Here is a 25,938-nt window from a genome sequence, read left to right as displayed (position 1 = left end):
CATTGTTTGCTAACAAGTTTGTTCTAAGCTAGCCAGTGTAATTGAAATCATATCATACAAGTAACTCTAAATGCATATTACTGGACGACCCGCTCTACCTCCTGAGCCATGCCCCATTATTCAGTTAACTGAATGTCTTGGGTTTGAGGGCTTCATCCTGGGCTTTGGGACCCACTTTTGCACCATTTTCCGACCCTTTATAGACCAAACAGTTACTCAATTAATTAAAAATAGAATCGCCACATAATTAGCCGCAGCTTGAGCGCGGTCATAATTAATTAGTGCATAGGGTTAGGCAAAATAAGTCTTAACTTCAGCCTAAACCCTTTTGGTTGCATTGTTTATGGAACAATGGGTGAGTTGTTTTTGTTCGTTTTTTTAAGTAATTAACGACAGAATAACCTACTATTACTACTACTACTAAATACGAACCTTGAATCTACACTGACTGCAAAAATCTAGCTGAAAATTGCCTCAGACACCTTTCATATCCAGTAGAAAGTGCTTCATGTTGAAACAGCGCCTTGTCCTTAAACTCCATACTTCTCTCAACACTATACAACAGGCTCTTATTTGGCTTTCTCTCTTGCCTGAGCTGGAATGTTGACCAACGAGCATGGAGAGCAGCGTACTGTAAGACAGCGTTTAAGACCCTTTTTATCCAGAAAGCAAAGAAACTATTTCAGAGTGATTCGGCCTGCACGTGCCAACCAAAACAGTGGATTTAGAGCTTCGAAAAAAGGCCCGCTGATGCTTTCATACACCTCAGCTCGCTTATTTATCCTGCAAAAACAGATTAGTGCTGTTGCATTTAACAGTCTCCTGTGCATTGAAGTGAAACGCTATTGTATTTCTGCTGAAAAACTAACAGTAGCACCATCATGTCTTGTTAGATATAGAGTAAAAGGTTGCCTTTGCATGAATTTACAACGTTTGGCTCAGATAAGAATGAAGCGAATAGGCCATAGTCTGCTGCTTCCCTCCCTTGTCAAGATGTTTTAATGAAAAGACATAATTATAATACTTTCCCATGGGTCTCTATGAACACAGTTGGCTCACACTGGGTCTTTTATATAAAGTGCATCAGATTGAAGAGAAAAGAAAACACAGAGAGCCTCTGGTGAGCCTTATCAAGGTAAACCTATCCAGGTGTTATAGAGCTAGACCTCTGCTGGCACGTTTTTCATTATGCTCCATGGTTGGACTCGACGGGCAGTATTTCCTGTCTGATAACCCTGCAGTGCCATGAGAAGAGAGCTTTTCCTACTTTAACTATTAAGGAACATGTTGCACTTTGGGGTTATATTACCCAGAGCTGCAACAGTTAATCGATCAATTGTCAACTGTGTCAACTATCATTAGTTTGAGCAGAGACAAAAAGGTAAAATGATGAGATTATAGCTTCCTGAATATGATATTTGCCGGTTTCCTTCTTCCTATGTGACGATAAGCAGAACATCTTTGGTTACACTGGAAAAAATCAAAATCTTACCTCATTTCTAGTCCAAATATCTCATCACACTTAAAATAAGACATAATCACCTAAAGAGTAACTTTTCAGTGAGATATAAGAACATATTTTTAGACAATAGATCTTGAAAATCTTATTTCAAGGAATCTTACCAAGTTAATTTTCACCTGTTCCATTGGCGGATTTTTGCTTGAATTAAGCAAAAGAAATCTTGAATTAAGTGAAAAAATGTTGAATTGAGAGAAAAAATCTTGAATTAAGCAAAAAAAAATCTTGAATTAAGTGAAAAAAAATCTTGAATTAATCAAAAAAATCTTGAATTAATAAAAAAAAAATCTTGAATTAACCAAAAAGAAAACCTCAAATTAAGTGAAAAAATCTTGAATTAAGCAAAAAAAATCTTGAATTAAGAAAAAAAAAAAATCTTGAATTTAGTGAAAAAAATCTTGAATTAATAAAAAAAATCTTGAATTAAGCAAAAAAAATCTTGAATTAAGTGAAAAAATCTTGAATTAAGCAAAAAAAATTCTTGAATTAAGTGAAAAAATCTTGAATTAATCAAAAAAAAAAAATCTTGAATTAAGTGAAAAAATCTTGAATTAAGCAAAAAAAAAAAAAAATCTTGAACTAAGGAAAAGAATCTACCAATGGAACAAGTCAAAATTATCTTGGTAAGATTTCTTGAAATAAGATTTTCATGACCTGTTATCTAAAAATAAGTTCTTACATCTCACTGAAAAGTTACTTTAGGTGATGATTTAGGGCGGCTGTGGCTCAGTTGGTAGAGTGAGTCATCCAGTGACTGAAGGACCGGCAGTTTGAATCCTGCCTTTGACTGTGCACACATCCAAGTGTCCTTGGGCAAGACACTGAACCGTAAATTGCTGCTGGTAGGGCCTGGCAGTGCCTTGCATGCATGTGCTGGTTTCCTTCTTCCTATGTGACGATAAGCAGAACATCTTTGGTTACACTAGAAAAAAATCAAAATCTTACCTCATTTCTAGTCCAAATATCTCATCACACTTAAAATAAGACATAATCACCTAAAGAGTAACTTTTCAGTGAGATATAAGAACTTATGTGTAGACGGTAGATCTTGAAAATCTTATTTTAAGAAATCAAACCAAGATAATTTCCACTTGTTCCATTTGCAGATTTTCTTTGCTTGAATTAAGCAAAAAAAAAAAAAAAAAAATCTTGAATTAAGCAAAAAAATCTGCCAATTAAAACAAGTGAAGATTATCTTGGTAAGGTTTCATAAAATAAGATTTGCAAAATCTATTGTCTAAAAATAAGTTCTTATATCTCATTGAAAAGTTACTCTTTAGGTGATTATATCTTATTTTAAGTGTGATGAGATATTTGGACTAGAAATGAGAAAAATACACTTGGTAAGATTTTCATTTTTGCACTGTGACAGAACAAAACGACATTTAACGACACCATCTTGAACTTTGGAGAACATTTTCTTCAATATTTTCTGACCAAACAAAGAAAATAATCACCTTATGTGCAATGAAAATGGTGATTAGCCGCAGATGAGGAAGTGATATATATCATAATGCATGAAATGTAAAGCTGCAATGATTTATCGATCAGCTGTCGACTGCTAAATTAATCAACAACTATTTTAATAATCGGCTTGAGTCGAAAATTCTGAAGTCTCCGTTTCCATCTCATTAAATGTAAATATTTCTTTTGTCCTTTGTGACATTTACCTGAATATCTTTGGTTTGCGACCAAAAATGACATTTGACGACATCATCTTGGACTTTGGGGAACAGTTTTTCACTATTTTCTGACATTTTGTAGAGAAAATAGAGAAGATTATCGCCATCTCAGCAATGAAAATGCTCATTAGCTGCACATGAGGAAGCGATGGAGAAAAAAAACTGTAAGGCTTTCATAATGCATGAAATGTAAAGCTGCAATGATTTATCGATTAGCTGTCGACTACTAAATTATTCAACAACTATTTTAATAATCGGCTTGAGTTGAAAATTTGAAAGTCTCCATTTCCATCTCATTAAATGTAAATATTTCTTTTGTCCTTTGTTACATTTACCTGAATATCTTTGGTTTGTGACCAAAAATGACATTTGACGACATCATCTTGGACTTTGGGGAACAGTTTTTCACTGTTTTCTGACATTTTATAGAGAAAATAATGACTGTATTAGCAATGAAAATGCTCATTAGTTGCAGCTCTGGTCGACTAGATGAACCATTTTTCTGATATTGTCCTTAAGTTAAATCATAGATAAAGTTTTTAGTGTCTGTATGTGATACGTGTCATCTACTTATACGTTTTCCTTCAAATTTAACATTGTTGTGCTGTGATTAACTACACAAATAGGACCATGTTTTGTGCACATATTTGAAATGTGATAAAACGATACTCGTAAAAACCCGATCATCGTCATCAGCTGTTCATCCGTTGCTCAAGGTGAACGACTGAACACAACCGTAGCGTGAATGTAACTTGTATCTTCTCTGCCCTTCTGTACAGAACCAGTGGACGTCCTAAATGTATTAGCATTTCAAAATCCCCCCGAAGGAGTGACGAAAACATCAGGATTTTGCACACAGCGAAGAGCATCGCAGCCAGACACCGCTTACAGAGTTGCCCAGCAGGTCCAGATCAGCGCCCCCACCACGCAGCTATTCCCTGGTAAGATCAGCCTCTGAGCCTGAACGCATCGTCCATCAGCCTCTAAGCCAGAGGTGTCAAATTCATTTTAATTCAGGGGCCACATGTGGGGCCAGACTAGAAAAATAATACCACAATAACCTATAAATTAAAAACAAAACATTTTTTTCTTTGTTTTTTGTGCAAAAACGTATAAGGGCAATTTTAACAATATTATTCAGTTTATTATTTACATTTGTGCATCACACCTTACAGATCACAAAGGCACAAAACATTTAGTAGCAGGCACAATATTATTAAAATTCCACTTATTTTTCTTCAGAAATTTCAGATTCATGATTGTTAAGACTTGGACCCCATGGAAGGTAAACGTTGTAGGTCCTAGCGGTGTGTGTGTGTGTGGGGGTGTTAATGTACTGTAACAACTGGAGATATAGGGGTGCATTTCATAAGTGCCGTAACATCCGCAACGGGCATGAAAACGAAAGTAAAACTTAACTTTGAACGTCCAACTCCGGGCTTTTATGCCTCTTTTACTGTGGAGCTTACAGGAAATTTTCACAACTTCTAACCTATATATCCACTGAGCCCCCTGGAAATGCTGGGTCCCATGAATTTATCACATTTACCCCCCCGTTTACGGCGCTCCAGGTTAAGACTATTTACATTTTTTGTTAAAGGAGTGTTTATATATGTCAACATTTTCATCAAGTAATTTTACTTTTCTTGCAGTAAAACAGAAGAGAGCAAAATTTGGAGTCATAATTTTTCAATCCAATCTATTTTTATGTATAAAGCACAAATTAAAACCAACACAAAGGTTTCCAAAGTGCTGTACAGTAAAATAAATGCAATAAAAACATAATAAAAAGATAAAATACTAAGGTAAAAACACAATGAAACATAATAAATAGATAATTTATTATTTTTTATCATTTATTATAACACTGGGTGACAAAAAAATGTTTTTTGCAAGTTGTGTAGGTTTTTTTCAACTGAATTAGGACCATTTTGCACCGCTAAATCTAAAAATGACATCTGTTTTTCTCAATCAGGTCAGGTTTTTTTTTGCTAATTTGATTTTGAAAAATTTGATCTTCTCACAAAATATAATAATTAATACCAAAATAAGATTGGTAAGCACACTTTATGAAACTTGTGACTTGATTCCTGTTAGGTACAATGGTGTATTCACCGCAGATGTAGCAGAATACGTCAGGCTTATTTTTGCAAGATCTTCTAGTTGAATCCATTTCATTCACCTGTAATATTAAAAAAAACATTAATCATAAATTGGCAAAAGTAAAATCTTCAGAACTCGTTTATTGCAAGAAATATGAAAGAATTTTGTATCATATGAGGTGAAAATGCCCATAAAAAAAAGAGCCAATATGTAGCATAGTTCAGAAAGTTGACCTGATTGAGCAAAATTAATATGATTTTTGGATTCAGCACACCAAAATGATCCTAAATCAGCTCAAAAAACTTAAACAATAAATTTGTTGTTGACCAGTGTAATATTATTTTACCAGTCTGATCCACTCAAAGTCAGATTGAATTAACTAAAACTAAAACTAAAAAAGCTTTTCCCCTTTGACCGTTAATATCTTCAGTGTAATTTTCACACTTTTGGATTGGACTCTTTGGTGGGCCGCATGTTTGACCCCCCCCCCCCCCCCTTTTCCCTTTCGGCTCTGCAGGAGGTGTTTTTCCCGAGGACTTCTCCATCCTGACCACCATGCGCCCCAAGTCCGGCCTCCAGTCCTTCCTGCTGTCCATTTACAATGAGCAGGGAGTCAGGCAAATGGGCGTGGAGCTGGGACGCTCCCCTGTCTTTGTGTATGAGGACCAGAATGGGAAACCAGCCCCAGATAACTTCCCGCTGTTCGTCGGTCTCAACCTCGCTGACGGAAAGTACGTCACATCCTTCACATTCACTTAACACTGAGGGTTAACAGGCATTAGGACGGCCTTCTTCGATTCAGGTCAGTTTAGTTTAGGACAATATTAGAAACTGGAACAGTATTCAGTCTTTTACTAAATACAAAAAAAAAAAAAAAGAAAAAGGGGAAATTATTGTAGAAATATCATCAAGACCAGCAGTGGAATAAACTTCTTCCCCAAGTTTTATGCGTACAGACTAGGGCTGGGCAAGTTAGCGCGTTATTACCGCGTTAACGCCAACAATTTTTTAAATCTCTCGTTAACACCGTTCTGCCTTTCAAGCAAGTCTTAGTTCATTTATACATACAGACTCTTATTTTGAAACTCATGCTTTTATTTTGGAGCACCACACGCACCAAGCGCTGGTGCTGGTGTAGCTGAGGAGAAAAGTGAGCGAACTTTCCGAGTAATGCTGAATCAAACTTTAACTCCTGCAGAAGCAACGCCTGTCTGTGTCAATCATTCTGTTTGCTAAATAATTTCACATGCAAACATGTTTATGACGTTATTTTGGATGTTTATTACAATGTGTTGTTAACATGTTTAAGCTAATTAGTTTATGCTAGCAGTCGGAGATGGGTTGCTAATTCTTTATGCAGGCTCATGTTAAGTTTATGTAAATTTATTGGTTGTGTTTAGGTATAATATGCCAGCCTTTGAACTAACCTTTACTTATTAACGATGTGATTAGCTCGATGCTAACTTGAATGGAAAAATCCACAGACATGCTAACAATTAGCATTTACAGATTAATTTAAGATTTCCAACGTCTTTTTATCCAGCAACAAAGGTTCACATCAGAGATATTTTATACTATTCATTCTTAGAACAACTGAACATAAAATACTCACAGGCAAACGTTTTTGGGGCCATACAAACAGAGAGAAAGAAACGTGTCTTCTTATGTCCGAACTGACTACGGTAACACCGAAAGGACGAAACATACGTTAGTGCCATTTATTCCAACCACTAGAGGGCCCCCTTTGCTTTTAACAACTGAACATCACATATTATTGGGCTTATTAGTATTAGTACTTATTAGTGGGCTTAAGACTCCTGTCAATCACTCACAAGTGGAAATAAACTGGTGGGGACATAAACATGGAGAAAAGTAGCGGTCTGTTCCATGGACATTTTCATTTTAAATGTCTTCAGATGGTGGGGCTGAGAAGGACAAAGTTGTTTGTAAGCACTGCAATGTGGAATTATTTTTATCACCGGAGTACTTCCAGTCTGAAATATCACTTAAAGGCAAAACACGCTGTTGATGCCGGCAACCCCCCCCCCCCCCCAATATAACTATACGATTAATCACGATTAATCGCAGAAATGCATGCGATTAGTTGCAATTAAAAAATTTAATCGCTGCCCAGCACTAGTACAGATATTTGCTTATCCGAATGTCTATACACACAAAATACATAGAAAATGTATACATATTATATACAATGGAAAGAATATATTAAATAAAAGTTGTTCAAAACCTAATTTGAAGGCAAAATAGATCTGAAGACATAAAATTTTACTGACACATTGTAAGACTTGTTATAGCATTAGAAATAATTAAGTCTTTGCTAAGTAACTCTTGGTACGCAGTGGTGTTTTCACGGCTATATTCCAAAATGAAAAAAAGGGCATTTCTGTACTCTTAGCTACATAATAACACAGACAGGTTCATAGAAAGGACTAGAGGAGCTATCTTCTCAATATAGTATTAATTTGCTCAATACAAAGCCCTTTGTTGGCGCTAAAGTAAGATGCTAACGACCATTAGCTTGCTTAGCACACAGTTGTTATGGTTGAACACTGTTTTTTAGTTATTTTTATGTTAACTTTTACTCATGATGGGATTGTGTTTCATTTAAGGATAAATAAATACTGTACATTAGGGCTGTGCAATTAATTGAAATTCAATTACGATTTCGATTATTAGACGCAACGATTACAAAAATTATGTAATCGAGAAAAAACGATTATTAATTTTGAGTTGTTTTAATTCACGCGCACGCAAGCTACCATGAGCTGCTCTGCCCCGCCCCCCTCTAAGCTACAGCTGCCAGCTAGCCGGCAGGTCCACCCCAAGAGGAAAGTTGTACCTAGCGGTCTGGAAAAATGGCAGGAGAATCACAGCAGAAGTGCTTGGTAAACAAAAAAGGCAAGTCAGATTCAATTGTATGGAATCACTTCGGGTTTGATGAAGAAGACGAAGAGCAAAAACACATCATGTGCAAAAAGTGTTTCGTAGTTGTGTCCGCACCGACCGGTAACACAACAAACCTTTTTAACCATTTAAAGTTTAACCACCGCCACCTTTATCATAATCTTATGAAAAACTAAAACACATAAAAACAACTTCGTCCGCAATGCAATCTTCAGTCTCCGAATCTCTTTACGCTGCAACTCCCGTATTAACCTAACCCTAACCTGTATAACCCTAACGTACGTATTCTAGATGGCTGATGCATACAGAAGGCCTGAACTGAAACCTCACGGCATGCCACTGAATTTACTGTTTCATTACTACATTGAACATGCTTGAATTTATAATTTGCACTTTACGTGAGTTTTTTTTTTTTTTTTTTTTTTTTTTTAAATTGCTACAGTTCTATGGCAAATCTATAGCAGTTTAATTCCAGTGCACTATTTATTTACAAAGGGAAACATACTTGAATTTACAGTACACTTATTTGCATTCAAAGATTTTTTTGTTTCGTACAAAAGTGAACATACTTTGCTTTAGTGGTTAAAAGCTTTATTTATGTTTAAAGAGTATATTTTACATTGTTTTGCAAGAAAAAAATAAACAACTTTAAGGTTAACAAATAATCGTTTTTAATAATCGTGATTTCAATTATTGCTAAAATAATCGTGATTTTTTTTTTTTTCTATAATCGAGCAGCCCTACTGTACATCCTGTAAAATAAAAACTAATAAGACTGTTTTCACGGACACATTATTCATTGTTTGCTAACAAGTTTGTGCTAAACTAGCTAATGTTTGCTAAAGTAATTGAAATCATATCATATAAGTAGCTCTAAATGGATATTACAGTCCTTTCTGTCTACATTTCTCTGATATTTCAGAGCAGTTATGAGAGAAAATAGATATTTTTCATTGACAATATCTGATCTATAGATGACTAACAGTTTATTTACCATAATATAATAAAACTATGTAAAAATCCCTTTACAACTTTTGTCAGGGACTAAAAATAAACATTATTTTTAGTCTATTTACATGCGTCTATGGTCAGTAATGAACCTCCTAAATTCTCAGTCTCTTTGTAGTAAGTAATATGTTCACTAATGTTCAGCTGTGAGTGGATTTTAGCTTCAGAAAAGAAAAATCAACGCTCATCTAAAGCTAAAATACAGTATATCTTTTGTCTGACTTACAGTTTCCATCATAGATAACATAAACACTCATAGGCATATAAAATAATAAATGACTGTGTATATTGTCATTGTGTCCTTATGAGCACTTTAAGCTCCATTCTATTAAATTATGCCTTAAACTAGTGATTAAAAACAGTGGTTTAATGTTTCTAGTTGATAAATAACAGACATTAATCCCTGACGGGACATTAATGGACTGAATATGTACATGTTGATATCATTCCTCACTTTGGCTTCTTTAAAGCTGGACAGGCATAAATGTAAAGTAAAAATAAAGACAAATTCAGTAACAAAACTAAGTAAAAGAGCAAGATATGAACAATATAAACCAGAACGCTATACTCACTCATACTTTACTGTTAGATTTGTCTGTGAATGGATATAGTACAGTAGTGGAAAAACGTTTTCGGATACCCTTAAAAGTTTACACAGTCTCAGAAATATTTGCGGAAAAGTGTTTTTTGCATTTCAAAAAGTGTTGTTTGTCAGACAGATGCAAAAAAAAAAAAAAAAAAAAAATCACTTTTTTGGTTTATTGTTAACAAGAAAAAACAAAACTAAATTCTTGACCGTTTCAACATGTCATGCTCTAGATGTGTTCAATTATTTTGCTGAAACATCCAATTTTGACCTGGATGGAACAGAGCATGTGCAGAAGGGAGCATGTGGGTTTGGAGAATGATGAGTTCAATGACAGAGTGATTTGTTAATGCAATATTCCACAAGTGCACTGGGTGTCTAAACTATTTTTCCACCCCTGTATGATACTGAAATACCTGAAACACCTGATGACCTAAGGTTATGTCAGCGGTCAAGTGTGTGTTAAAACAATTTATGGTTCGGTTGCAAAACAGTTGGGTAGTTTTCTACCATTTTGGACTGAAAGTAACTCTGAAAAACCACCACAGCTTCATCCTTTTCCTTTTGACTCTCTTAGACTACGTTCAGAATTGTGGCCCAAATCCGATTTTTTGTCCGATTGTGACCTGTATCCGTTCTGTGAAAGACAGTTTGAACGGCACAAATCCGATTTTTTGAAATCCGACCCAGACCACTTTCATATGTGGTCCTAAATCTGATATGTATGTGATATTTTGCAATGCGACTTCAGTCTGAACGGCCAGGTCGCATTTATCTGACCTTTACGTCACTAAAATGCGACAAACTTCACAATTTTGCATCCCAGGAGCGTCGGGAAAAACATATTTTCTTCTGTAAACTGCATGGTCACGTATTACGTCAGGACCTTTTTTGTGCATGCGGGTCACTTCAGAGTCGCATTCAGTTCATACTCAAAACTGATAGAAGTCGCATTTAATGTGTAATATGAACAAGCACACTAAAAAGTCAGATTTCACCAAAAAAAAATCTGAATTGTGCATTGAGACCTGCTGTCTGAACGTAGCCTTTATTATTATCAAACAGCTTATACTGATAAGAAGCAGACTGGCACTTCTAAATTAATTGACAAGTATTTTAATAATTGTTGATGGGTTAGAGTTATTCATTAAGAACGATCTATTTCAAACTCATCCAATGCTGCATTTGCACTGGCTCGACTCGACTCGACTTGGATACCAGGTCCTATTCCTGGAGATCGTTTCCATTGTAGAATACTACCGACTTTACAGTTCCTGGACATCATAGAAAAATAAATTTAAATAAATAAATTAACAAAAAAAAAAATATTAAAAATGTAAAAAAAATACAAAAAAAAATAATGAAAAAAAAATTCTTATGAACCTATTTTTCATGAAGTTGCAAAAATGTCCACTCAGCTGGACACCACACGTTTAATTTTTGACGCACAGAAACATGTATTTACTGATAAATTGTGTGAAAACTATGGGGAGAGCTTGTGATTTTGGGGGTTTATGCTCAGGAGAGATCTACATAATGTTACCAATTCATGTCAGGAAAGATATGTAGTGTCTTAAAACTTTAATAAAGATATGTGTAAAAAACAAACAAAAAACAAACAAACAAACAAACAAAAAAAAACAATGAAAAGAACAACAAACTCCATGAATATACAAGAGAACAGCTGTAGAATAGCTGTCTACTGTAGTGACCAGTATACATGAAAGGGTTAAATGTCACGTTTTAGTATCTGTTCCCCAGTCTTGGAACCTCGGCGGAGGTGATACCAAAAAACTAGTACTGGGTACCAAATTCCAGGTCCTTTTTCGTAATGGAAACGCAAAAAGGCCGAGTTGAGTTGAATTCAGTCGAGCTGCATACCACGTAGTGTAAACGCGGCCTAAGTGGAGCTTTTTTAATGTTAAGTTTTTCTGGTTATGGACTTATGGACCATTATTACATCTGAGATTGTCATCTTGGGTTTTGAAAAACACTTTTTCTTCTAGACCAAACAGTTAATTATTTGGGAAAGGAGAGTTCCCCGTCTTTGCTTCTATTCTCTTTGCCAGTATTTGACATCTAAAAAATGAATAAGGCTGAATATTTATCTCTTCAAGTTCAACAGTTGACAGCTCAATGGGAATTCTGACTTTTCTCTCTTGTTTAAAACGCTAAAATCTGGGCAATTAGTTCCTAATTTGTGCAATTTGGTCCAAAACAAAAAGCTTAATGTGCAGAATTTAGACAGTGATGGGTAATTACATGCAATATATGGCAAATGCATAGTTTTTTTTTTTTGTTTTTCCTCCACCACTGTATATTATTAGACACATATTGACCTTAAAAACAGTCGGGTCTTTGTCCTGTGAAACCAGTTCAACTACCTAATGAACTCAAACATACAGTATTTAATCACTGACCAGCTTTCACTGATTTGCCCTTCTTGTTCAAGCAAGAAAACAACCCAGATCTTCCCATTGTAGCGCCACAGGTGCTCATCACCGGATTATCCATCTCATCAGGGGTCTGTGGGCACAGAGACAGGACAGAGACAGGGAGACACTGGATTATTGTGGCCCAGCAGGGACTGCTACGGGCAACCTGACCCCATCCATGAACTCACTGCCTCTGTTATTTTAGAGTGGGTGGGTGGGGGTTGGAAGGAGGGAAAAAGGGGGCGGCCCTAAACTTCCTTTTCACCCCTTTTGGATTACCTCACACAACCAGAAACAAGTCCGAGATCCTCCTAACCTTTTAGCACAAACCCGATTATCTGCATCCACGTTCAGATAGCCTAATATTCTCGCTGAAAGCTTTGGCTTAGTTGACATGAACCCGCATGTGATGAAAGGACGGAATATATAATCACATAGGCTGCTGGGAATGTGCCTTCTAGTTTTGATGAACACGCTATGTGAGGATAGTTTGTTTTTCAGCTTTAATAGAAGCCATAACCTGGTCAGAATATTACCAGGCTTACGCTGAACTCCAACCCACGCAAAGTCATCTTAATAGAAGGAAGCATAGTAGATCCATCATGACAGGACTTGATTTTGCAGGTTACGGGCAAAGAGTTCCAGAGTAAGATTGATGTCAAGATGTTTTACCCACTCTACTCTGCAAATTATTTAGTTCTTACCAAGATAAAAAAACAACAACTTAGATTTAGAAGTGTTATCTTGTTTTAAAGGAGTGATATTTTGCTTTTTTTAAATGGAATTATGCATTTTCAGTCATTTCCCTATGGTCTACATAAACTGTAAATGCTCTGCTTGGGTCTGAATTCTTCATTACAGTGGTCCCTCGTTCATCGTGGGGGTTACATTCTAAAAATAACCCGCAATAGGCGAAATCTGTGAAGTAGTCAGCTTTACCTTCCTTCAGCATGTCCAGAAGTCCAACTTTTTGTGCGATGGGTAGCATCTTTCTCTGCCTTTTGGGTGCGACCGCAGGTACCTTTGTCGGTGCAGAACGTTTTGTCGACACTGTGGGTTTTGTCGGGGAGAAAACTTGCACTCATACAGCACTTCATAGTCACACTGCTAGCGATCGAACATTTTTGTAAATTTGGCAAGAAGAACGCATTCTGTACTGTACAGGAGACACAGCACGGAGGAGATTGATTGACAACGGTCTACAGTACCTTAGCCAATCAGGATGCAGAACACAATGCGTGTTCATATGCTGTAAAAAAAAAAAAGCATGCAAAATTGCACTAAAAAATCCGTGAAACAGTGAGGCCGCAAAAGGCGAACCGCGTTATAGTGAGGGACAACTGTAATTCAACTCTACAGGTCCATCTTCAACCCTATTTATGACTAATGACACCAGAAAGGTGGTTTTGAGCTCTGGCCCTTTAAATACAAATGTGCCACTTCACGCCCTGCCTGTTCCAGGTTGTTGACTGTGCTTTCTGTCCTGTTCAGCCACTAGAGTTTGTTAATACAACCAACAACTGAACATTTTAGGTAATTTGCTCGAAGTTTGGACATATTTTCAGTTTTTACTACAACCGTTGCTGCTGACAAACAGTTATGTCATACTCGGACAGATGTTTGTCGGAAGTCTTGACCTTATTTGTGCAAATGTCGTGACGTAACTAGTTATAAAATGTTACAAATGAAGAAGGAATTAAAACAGGTTGAAGAAATCCACTCGGTTTTTGCCAAAATTAATATAAAGATAGTTTTGCAGCCCGTGGAGGGCTCAAATTCAAACTTTATGAACTGTTAGGGTCCAAATACGCAAATAAATGTACCGAAGACTAGAATAATAAAAGTGGGTGTAGCAAAATATGACCCCTTTAAGAGTTAATTTCTTATTTTAAGTGTTCATGCATCTGTAGACATACTTATTTTCAGATCTGAATTCAAGAAATCTTGTCAAGTGAAATTATTTTGCTGCATGGACAGATATTTCACTTGTTTTGAGTACCTTCTTTCTCAGATGTAGTGTTTTTATCTTGTTTTTAGATGCCCCTTTTTTGCAGCGTAACCCGGTCAGAATATTACCAGGTTTATGCTGAAGTCCGATCCATGCAAAGTTAACCTAATAGAAGGAAGCATGGTCGATCCATTGTAAGACATGACTTTATTTTGCAGGTTACAGTCAAAGAGTTCCAGAGCCAGATTGGTGTCAAGATTTTTTACCCACTCTAGTTTTTGTGAGGTGTCAAATGCATGATGGTCTAGCCTGGCCAGCCATCCGTCTTTCTCAATGAGAAGTCCGTCTGGAATTGCGGAGCTTGAATCCAAATATGAAGGCGGGAATAACTGGCGCTGAGTAAACCAACCAGACGTGATTCTTTTTGTCAGAGAAACTTAAGAATACAGGGTGTAAGCTGTAATTCAGTCCTTATTTTTGTATTAAGCATAAAAACATCAACAGTTGTCAGGAGATTTGCGGTCTTGGAGCTGACTTTGACTCGCGACAAAAAGAATGAGTGGTTGCGAATGAGGCGTTGCGAAGCACCCGCCCCCAAGACTTGTGATTGGTTCGGTATAGAATAGATTGCGCATATTTCACAGTTACTGGCCCAATTCCAAACTGTTTTCTCAGTTGGCTGGCCAGGTTAATTATCTTGCTGCATGGACAGATATTTGACTTGTTTCGGGCACCTTTTTCCTCAGATTTAGTGTTTTTATCTTGTGTTTAGACTCTTCTTTTTTGCAGTGTAGTTTTGTGAGCTGTCGAAGGCCCAATGTTCTTTCTCCATGGAGGATTTTAAACACTTCCTGGGCAGAATAAGACTAGGCTTACGCTGAAGTCTAATCCACATGGTCATCCTAATAGAAGGAAGCGTGGTAGATCCATCCATCCGTCATAAGACATGACTGTATTTTGCAGGTTACAGTCCAAGAGTTCCAGAGTTGAGCTGTTTTGCCCACTCTAGTTTTGTGAGCTGTCGAAGGCACAATGTTCTTTCTCTGTGGAGGATTTTTAACACTTCTTGGTCTGGATGCATTCCAACGCCGGGTCTTGTCTTAATCTTTAGTGACTGCAGCCCAGGCTTTTTCAATATGTTTTCCAAGTGACTAGGTTTACACTTTTTCTTTTTGACAAATAGCGTAAATCTGTGGAAGTCAACATTTGCGTCGCTGCCACGTAAAGTGAAGAGTAATCCTTCCTGCTGTATTGCTAAGCCCATCGAGTGTTTCACGTTTATTTTCCTCTAAGCTGCATTGCCTGGCCTGGAATGTGTCTTTCTTGATCTCGGAAAACTAATCTTCTGATAACGAGATTCATAAAGAAATGAATATGCGATCACATTTATTTTACGCGATAAACGCTTCCTCGTATCGCCGTCTTGAAGTACGGTGGTGCCAGGTCTCATCTCAACCCCAAGAACAATGTTTTGACTGTGTGTCTCCTGCTCTGGCAAGGCAGGCCTTCCTGGATCCTGACACACACTTTCCACAATGTTCACCATGTCTGTCATGCCGAGTAACCCAGAAGGAGGATTAAGTTTGGAGTTTAATGAGTGTAATCCTGTGTTAAACAGGGCCAAAGTGTGGGGGCAAGAATGTGGTCCACTGCTGCCTGGTATGCAGTAGCGCTTAAGTGCAGTGGCAAATGGTCCAGAGGCAAGGGAGGTGTCAGACTCACGTGTGACCCCAGTTAACCCTTTGCATCTATGGGTGTTGTGGATGGAAACAATCGACTGATTAAACAGTTGAATCGTCAGTCATTATCATGACTGAGGCTTATCAGTTTGAGCGTTTTCCTACTGTTCTGTTCCTTTGTATGCTTAGCTTCATCTGAAACTGATAACTTTTGGTTTACAAGCGTTGCATCATGGTACCATTCAACCTAAAAGACCGAAAAAGCACCTGTCAACCAAAGGCATCAGCTGATCTGAAATATTTAGCAACTTCCAGACCACTAATCCATCAATATATGTAAATAACTGAGGTAAAATGCTGTTTCTCAGGTTTTATGGTCATCAGATTTGACCTATTTGGATGTTCAGAGGCTCCGTAATTTCAGTTTTGATACGAGATATGTCACACACGGGGGTTTTAATGTGTTTGTAAATCCATAATGAACTCACTCGGTCAAATTTGCACTAAGTCTTGCCTATAAATGAAAATATAAACTCAGCCCTTCATATATCTACAAAAAATCTGCATAACTTCAATCATTATCATGGCTGAGGCTTATCAGTTTGAGCGTTTTCCTACTGTTCTGTTCCTTTGTATGCTTAGCTTCATCTGAAACTGATAACTTTTGGTTTACAAGTGTTGCATCATGGTACCATTCAACCTAAAAGACCGAAAAAGCACCTGTCAACCAAAGGCATCAACTGATCTAAAATATTTAGCAACTTCCAGACCACTAATCCTGTCAATATATGTAAATAATTGAGGTAAAATGCTGTTTCTCAGGTTTTATGGTCATCAGATTTGACCCATTTGGACATTTATACACTCCGTAATTTCAGTTCTGATATGTGTTTTGATATGTGACATTTCCTACTTTTCCTACACTGGGGTTTTAGTCTTTTTTTAATGTGTTTGTAAATCCATATTGAAGTCACTCGGTCAAATTTGCACTAAGTCTTGCCTATAAATGAAAATATAAACTCAGCCCTTCAAATTTCTACAAAAAATCTGCATAACTTCAATCATTATCATGGCTGAAGCGTCTCAGTTTGAGCGTTTTCCTACTGTTCTGTTCCTTTGTATGCTTAGTTTTATCTGAAACTGATAGTTTTGGGTTTACAAGCATTGAATCATGGTATCATTAACCCTCAAAGACCTCTAAAGCAATCTTCAGCTAAAAGCATCAACTGATCTAAAATATTTAGCAACTTCCAGACCACTGATCTATTAAAATAAGTGAGGTAAAATGCTGTTTCTCAGGTTTCATGGCCATCAGATTTGACCCATTTGGACATTCATACACTGTAATTTCAGTTCTGATATGTGTTTTGATATGTGACATTTCCTACACTGGGGTTTTAGTCTTTTTTTTCATGTGTTTGTAAATCCATATTGAACTCACTCGGTCAAATTTGCACTAAGTCTTGCCTATAAATGAAAATATAAACTCAGCCGTTCATATTTCTACAAAAAATCTGCATAACTTCAGTCATTATCATGGTTGAAGCATCTCAGTTTGAGCGTCTTCCTACTGTTCTGTTCCTTTGTATGCTTAGTTTTATCTGAAACTGATAGTTTTTGGTATGCAAGTGTTGCATCATGGTACCATTAACCTAAAAGACCGAAAAAGCAACTGTCAACCGAAAGCATCTACTGATCTAAAATATTTAGCAACTTCCAGACCATTAATCCATCAATATATGTAAATAATTGAGGTAAAATGCTGTTTCTCAGGTTTCATGGCCATCAGATATGACCCATTTGGAAGTTCAGACACTTTGTAGTTACCGTGGAAACACAGTCATCTTCTACAACATTGATTCACCAGTAAAACCCATGGAGTTGGATCAATGACAGTTGATGGACACACTGGGTTTATGTTCATTTATTAATATCTTTACTGAAAAAAAAGTCACTTTTTATCTTTATAACCTTTGAATGTACTCTGACTTTTCATGTGCATCTAAATTAAATATAGGAAATTCATGGTTTACAGTGATAATGCAAAATATAGAGAATGACATTATTATAATCAATCGCTTTAAAAAAGTTAAATAAAGCGAACAAATTCACTTGGGAATTGCCACAAAATATATATATTCTGGCTTTACTCAGTATAAATTATGTATTTTTCTATATTCAATTCACTGCTCATGTAGATATTCATAAAAATTCTGATTAAATTCAATGGTGATTAAATCAGAAACAGAGAAAACTGAAAAAAAGTCACTTTTTCAGTAAAATAAATCATTAACTGAACTTAAACCAAGTGTCCTCATCCACTGTCATTGATCCAACTCTATGGGTTTTACTGGTGAATCAATGCTGTAGAAGATGATAGTGTTTCCACGTTCACTACGGAGCCTCTGAACATCCAAATGGGTCATATCTGATGACCACGAAAAGACGACGAACTGTATTTTACACCAATTATTTACATGTATTGATAGAATTTTTGGATCAACAGGTGTTAAGTATTTTACTTCAGTAGTTAGTTTTGGTCACCAGTGGCTGTTTGTGTCTTTGTGGGTTAAGGTGGTGGTGCATGTAAGCACCAACTTAGCATTAGCATTAGCATCTATTAGCATCTAACTCTCAGACAACCGTCTATGTGCACGCTGTGGTTTGAGTAATTACCACTTTGCATCGTGCCTTTGTATTCACTGTGACAGGACTGATGATGTTGGGCTTTTCCTCTTCTGATTCGTCCATTTTTTACGTCCTTCAGGTGGCATCGCGTGGCCGTCAGCGTGCAGGGGAAGGCAGCCACCATCATCATAGACTGTAAGACCAAGATCACCAAGCCACTCCTCAGGAGCGACCAGGGCACCATCAGCACCGGGGGTCTCACCGTGTTCGGCAGCAAGACCCCAGAGGAGGTTTTCCAGGTAGATCATGGACATATGCTTATTTCACCACTAATGCGCTGAAAATAGAAGATTCCTGGTTTTAGGAATGACAAGTGTGATGACCGAACCAGATCTGGATCTTTTATTTACACATAGATATAAACAAATATGAAGCACATCAAACATTTGTTGTGGTTGTATAGCGGAGTTTGTTTGTGATTTGTCACTTGTTCTTGTGGTTTAAAGGTGTGATAATGTTCTGTTTTGTGGGTCGACCAGGTTTGTAAGACAGCGTACAGTGTTTTAGGTATATTTATTCAGTTTTTCGATAATTTTGCATCAGTCGGTGTGATCTCGAAGTTTTATCGGATTATTAAAGCTGACATTTGACATTTTCTTTGACAGAGAACTGACAATTTAGGTGAAATTTCCAAAAAATAAATAGGAACCTCAGGCAATTTGTGTTATTGATTTACAGTCAGTGATTTTTTTTGTCCACATAAGCAACGTAAAGGTGTGATAATGTTCTGTTTTGTGGGTTGACCAGGTTTATAAGACGGTGTACGGTATTTTAGGTAGGTATTCAGTAATTTTGTGTCAGTCGGTTTGTTTTATTTTGTTTCTTTGCATGATCGAAATAAATAAATGAAATAAAATAAATATATTGGGTGAAAACTATGAAGTAAAACCTTTTTTAAAGCAGCTAATCTGTTGTTTTCTCACATTTTATTGTACTCTAATACGAGTCACTACTCAATTTATGGAGATAAAAAAACAAACAAACTGCTAATTACAGTCTAATAAAATAACAAGCAATTGATTTACACTCAGACATGTCACTGCAGATCAAGTTTATCAGGAACAGCAAAGTTACAGTAATGGTATGAATTGCAGTGTATGAGATGATGCATAAGTGTCCACAAAATCCATGAATATACAAGTGAACATCTTTGAAGAGCTGTCCACTGTAGTGACCATTATGCATGAAAGGGTTAATATAATTTTTTCGGCCCGCGGGCGGGCTGATAGGGCTAAATGGGTTAAGACACAATAAGTAAATAAATCTAAAAAATGAACTTTGGAGATAAATATCAAAAATTCAAGTCAGTTTATTTTTTATTTCTAAGTCAGATATTCCTTTTTTTTGCAGTGTATCCAACCTCCCAGTTACACCCAATTGTGCAAAAGTGTTGATCTACATTGATGTATTTTATTTCAGACCGAGTTCACGTTGTAAAATAACACTGGGTTACAAAAAAATGTTTTTTTGCAAGTTGTCTAGGTTTTTTCAGCTGAATTAGGACCATTTTGCACCGCTAAATCCAAAAATGACATCTGTTTTTCTCAATCAGGTCAGGTTTTTTTGCTAATTTGATTTTGAAAAATTTGATCTTCTCACAAAATTGATTACATTTTTGTGACTTTATCAGTTGATTTTTTTATATAGTTCTCACCCAAAATAGGTTTTAAGAGAAAAAAAATCATTTTCTAACAGGATTCCTGTTAGGTACAATGGTGTATTCACCGCAGATGTAGCAGAATACGTCAGGCTTATTTTTGCAAGATCTTCTAATCGAAGCCATTTCATTCACCTGTAATATTAAAAAAACCATTAATCATAAATTGGCAAAAGTAAAATCTGCAGAACTCGTTTATTGCAAGAAATATGAGAGAATTTTGTAACATATGATGTGAAAATGCCCATAAATGTAAGCAAAAATGTTAAAAAGCCAATATGTAGCATAGTTCAGAAAGTTGACCTGATTGAGCAAAATTAATGTGATTTTTGGATTCACACCAAAATGATCCTAAATCAGCTCAAAAAACTTAAACAATAAATTTGTTGTTGACCAGTGTAATCAGACCTGTATTGGACGTAGGACCACTTATGACAGCGGATCAGAGCAGAACTGAAAAGATCAGATTAGATGTGTGGTTTGTGCTGTTTATACCACTGTGAAAATAAACACATCTGAATCACGCATAAGTTAAAAAAAAAAAAAAAAAAAAAAATAGAAGTTGAGATTTGGCCCAGTTCGCTCATGTTTGCAGCTTCAATGCAAATCTAACTTTATCAGAACATTGACTTTTAATCATTGTTTAGTTTAGTTTAAGTTAGTTTATTTCAGACACAGACATAATACAAAACATATGAAACAAAAAACAAACAAAAAAAAAAAACAATACACAAATAAAAAATCAAACAGTAGAAAAATAATAATAATGATAAACAATACACAAAAAAATCAAATAATAAAAAAAAAAGAACAACTGTTGTGCCTGAAAGGGAGTAGGAAGTAGGAAGAATTGTGTCTATATTGTTGTGACACTCAGTGACCGAAGTGACAAAACACCAAAAAAGTCACGATATTAGCCATGATATTAGCTTTCACTCACATTTTAAGCTGATTTTATCGAAGAGCTGAAGGGTGTGTGTTTACTTTTCCTTTATTATCTGTAACAGTTGGGTAGTGAGATCATTCCCCCATATTATAACCTGTAACTTGACTTTAGAACAGACAGACTTCTGCTATAATCTGTTGTATGTGGTTTGAGGTTTGTGTTTATGTCGCGTCAACATACCTTCTCCCCTGTGTTTGTTTATTACGGCTCAGGACGAGGTAGAATTTCAACTGGAAAAGATCAAACTGCACATAATAAATCACTGCTTTGCTTTAAATATGTGATAAATACAGAGGATGGAATGTAGTTGTGACTTTGGCATGGAGCTGTAGTAGTTGTTTCCATCTCTGCAGTGAAGAATAACAGTGTTTATCAAGTAAGTTAATATTGTTAACCCTGTATAGGACACATAGAAATACTCTGAAGTTCAAATTTTCAACCTATGTGTATGGAAGTAAATCTGTCTCATCAGATTTTGAATCATAAAAGCCGTTGAATTTCTAGCATTGAATATTTTTTTTTGCACTTAAATTAAGTATCTGAATTTTTTGTCTCTCAATGTAACTATGTTGGTAAATTTAGAATTAAAAAAAAAATCAGGTGCAAAAAATTCAGAAGCAAAAAATTCAGATGAAAAAATTCAGGTTAAAAAATTCAGATGAAAAAATTTAGAAGCAAAAAATTCAGATGAAAAAAAATTCAGATGCAAAAAATTCAGGTTAAAAAATTCAGATGCAAAAAATTCAGATGCAAAAAATCCAGATGCAACAAATTCAGATGAAAAAATTCAGAAGCAAAAAATTCCGATGCAAAAAATTCAGATGAAAAATTTCAGATGCAAAAAATTCAGATCACACATCTGGGACTCCAAGGATAAGCAATGGATTCTATCTCAAGTCAAACCGACAGTCAGCCAATTGAGTTATGTTAGGTTGGTCATGTGACGCCGATGCAGGAAGACAGTCAGTGCAGATGTGTGATCTGATTTTTTTGCTTCTGAATTTTTTGTATCTGAATTTTTGCATTTGAATTTTTTTGTATCTGAATTTTTTACTTCTGAATTTTTTGTATCTGAATTTTTTTTATTCTAAATTTATGAACATAGTTAAATTGAGAGACAAAAAAATTCAGATACTTAATTTCAGTGCAAAAAAAAATTCAGTGGAGGAAATTCAGTGGCTTTTATAATCCAAAATTTGATGAGACAGATTTACTTCCATATATGTGTGTTATTTGAGGACATAACAAGACTTTTGTGAAAAAAATCAAAATTTTTTTACGGTCATGTAGAAAATCAAGGTCAATGAAGATACCGTATTTGGTTCCTTACCTGTGAGTGGCAAAAAAAAATCCCTAAGTAAATATAAAATATCCAAGAAAACAAATGTAATATGAAAGGAACATGTATTTTACAACATTACACTGCAAAAATCAAAATCTTACCAAGTGTATTTTTCTCATTTCTAGTCAAAATATTTCATCCCACTTAAAATAAGACATAACTGTAAATGGTCAGTACTTACATAGTGCTTTTCCACACTGTTATTGTGCCCAAAGCGCTTTACAAAGCCTCACATTCACCCATTCACACACACACTCAGACCCTCACACCCATACAAGGTGCTGCCAGGCCCTACTGGAGGCAATTTAGGGTTCAACATGTGGACAATCGGAAGCAGGATTCGAGCTGCCAACCCTTCGGTCATCGGACGACCCTCTCTACCAACTGAGCCACAGCCGCCCTAAGTAATGACCTAAAGAGTAACTTTTCAGTGATATTTAAGAACTTATTTTTAGACAATAGAACGTGAAAATCTTATTTCAAGAAATCTTACCAAGATCTTTTTCACTTGTTCCATTGGCAGATTTTTCGCGTAATTCAAGAATTTAATTGCTTAATTTAAGATTTTTTTTTTTTTGCTTAAATCTAGATTTTTTGCTTAATTCAAGATTTTTTCGCTTAATTCAAGAATTTAATTGCTTAATTCAAGGTTTTTTCCCTTAATTCAAGATTTTTTTTTTGCTTTAAACTAGATTTTTTGGCTTAATTCAAGAATTTAATTGCTTAATTCAAGATTTTTTCCCCTTAATTTAAGGTTTCTTTTGCTTAATTCCAGATTTTTTGCTTAATTAAAGATTTTTTTGCTTAATTCAAGATTTTTTTTTTGCTTCAATCAAGAGTTTAATTGCTTAACTTAAGATTTTTTCCTCTAATTCAAGATTGTTTTTGCTTAATTCTAGATTTTTTTTGCTTAATTCAAGAATTTAATTGCTTAATTCAAGATTTTTTTCCCTTAATTCGATTATTTTTTTTTTTGCTTAATTCCAGATTTTTTGCTTAATTAAAGATTTTTCCACTTAATTCAAGATTTTTTTTTTTGCTTCAATCAAGAGTTTAATTGCTTAACTTAAGATTTTTTCCCTTAATTCAAGATTGTTTTCGCTTAATTCTAGATTTTTTTTTTGCTTAATTCAAGATTTTTTTCACTTAATTCAAGATCTTTTTTTGCTTAGTTCAAGAGTTTTTTTGGATTAATTAATTTTTTTTTCTTAATTCAAGCAAAAAAATCTGCCAGTGGAACAAGTGAAAATTATCTTCGTAACGTTTCTTGAAATAACATTTTCAAGATCTATTGTCTAAAAATCAGTTCTTATATCTCACTGAAAAGTTACTGTTTAGGTGATGATGTCTTATTTTAAGTGTGATGAGATATTTTGACTAGAAATGATAAAAATACTCTTAGTAAGATGTTGATTTTTGCAGTGTGGTGGAACAAAACAAAACATTTAATGACATCATCTTGAACTTTGAACATTTTCTTCAATATTTTGTGACCAAACAAAGAAAATAACCACCTTATGTGCAATGAAAATGGTGATTAGCCGCAGATGAGGAAGTGATATAGAAAATAACAGTAAGCCTTTCAGAAACCATGAAATGTAAAGCTGCAGTGATTTATCGATTAGCTGTCGCCTACTAAATTAATCAACAACTATTTTAATAATCAGCTTTAGTCGAAAGTTGGAAAGTCTCCGTTTCCATCTCATTAAATGTCAATATTTCTTTTGTCCTTTGTGACATTTAACTGAATATCTTTGGTTTGTGACCAAAAATGACATTTGACGACATCATCTTGGTACTTAGGAGAACAGTTTTTCACTATTTTCTGACATTTTGTCGAGAAAATAGAGAAAACAATCGCCATCTCAGCAATGATTAATTCAAGGTTTTTTTTTTTTGTTTTTTTTTCTTAATTCAAGCAAAAAAAATCTGCCAATGGAACAAGTGAAAATTATCTTCGTAATGTTTCTTGAAATAACATTTTCAAGATCTGTTGTCTAAAAATAAGTTCTTATATCTCACTGGAAAGTTACTCTTTAGGTGATTTTGTCTTTATTTAAGTGTGATGAGATATTTTGAATAGAAATGAGAAAAATACACTTGGTAAGATTTAGATTTTTTTCCGGTGTAGAACATCACTTTCAGAACATTTCAACATCAGTGCTGATCCAGACCCCTGTCCACATCCACATTCTCCCTTTGAACATCATTCCTTACATTAGTACCATTACTTCATGGTACCGAACAAAGCAGGTACACTCACTGTTCATGCAGAGGTGGACCTTACAGACCCTGGAGACCACATTAGACCTGAGATTGTTGACTCACTGGAACTGTTGCTGTCACTGTCTTGTAATAAGTGCGTAAATGACCAAAGACAGTCACTTGCCTGATAAAGGGTTAACAAATGCAGTTGGTAGTTGTTGTGTTAACTGTGACTATGTCCAATTCGGGTGCTGCAGTAAAAGTGTGATATTTTGAAATTCAGCTTCGTCAGCTGCATGTCGGCGGATGTTTTTTTATCGTCTTGGTTTGGCCTGGTTGTAAGTTTGTAGCTCTGTATAGTAGATATTTCTTTAGACCAAGCAAAAAACAAACAAACAAAGAAAAAAAGATCGACCAGGAGGTAGCAGGAGGTTGTTGACTACAAAGTAATCCATTAAAAAAGAAAAAAAAACGGAGAAATGCCAAGCTGTTGGACGAAACTGCCACATTTTTTTTTGTCAGATTCTTCAAATACCAAAAGGCAGGAATGAAATGAGGTTAAACATTTAGACACATGGAGGGAAGTAAATAACGACAAACAATGGCTGGATTGTTGTGATTGGACGTGGTCGTCTCTGGTGGGGAGTAAAGGTCGTTGAAAGGGTTCATGAGGACTGTGTTTGCTCCTGGAGTTTATGTTTGCTGGTGCTGGGATGAGTAACCATGTGCTCTGATGCCATGTCATTTAAAAGATTAATGCTCTTGTTTAAGTCCATTTTTTTCTTGTGTACTACACCATGGTGACCAGAGGTTGCGCTAGACATTTTTATTGTCCGTCATTTTGACAGACAGGGTCGTAAAAATTCCGTCATAACATTATTATCCGTCATTTCAAATTTTTATTTTTTAATGATAATGAGATATATTTAGTCGTATTCAATGTTCAAAAACATCTCAGTGATGCAGCAGCTGTAGTTGCTGCTGGCTGATAAACCAACGTGATATCATGACTCGCATAATTATATACGCCACTTTTAATTGGTGTGTTATCTGTAGACTTTATAAGCTTTCCTTGTGTATGTTTACGCAGTGTCTATCCCATGCACTGAGGGTTAGGGTTCAGGTTCTGTGAACCACAGATCTGGGCACAAATTGACATGCCATCAGTGACGTGCAGTGGGGTTCATGGCTGGGGAGGCACTGACTCTTTCAGAGCCA

At 35.7% G+C, this 25,938-nt stretch overlaps 1 protein-coding gene across 1 annotated transcript in view; it reads left to right on the top strand.

Annotated features, from left to right (window-relative positions):
* Window positions 1–25,938, top strand: part of col11a1a (collagen, type XI, alpha 1a) — a 281,120-nt gene that overhangs the window by 7,315 nt on the left and 247,867 nt on the right. The window contains 3 exon segments of the mRNA XM_030123523.1: window positions 3,981–4,142; window positions 5,822–6,035; window positions 18,650–18,809. Of these exon segments, the coding sequence (XP_029979383.1) occupies window positions 3,981–4,142; window positions 5,822–6,035; window positions 18,650–18,809 (536 nt within the window).

This window comes from Sphaeramia orbicularis, chromosome 20 (assembly GCF_902148855.1).
Source record: "Sphaeramia orbicularis chromosome 20, fSphaOr1.1, whole genome shotgun sequence".
In the NCBI taxonomy this organism is placed as follows: Eukaryota; Metazoa; Chordata; class Actinopteri; order Kurtiformes; family Apogonidae; genus Sphaeramia; species Sphaeramia orbicularis.
This window is presented reverse-complemented; position numbering and strand designations above follow the sequence as displayed.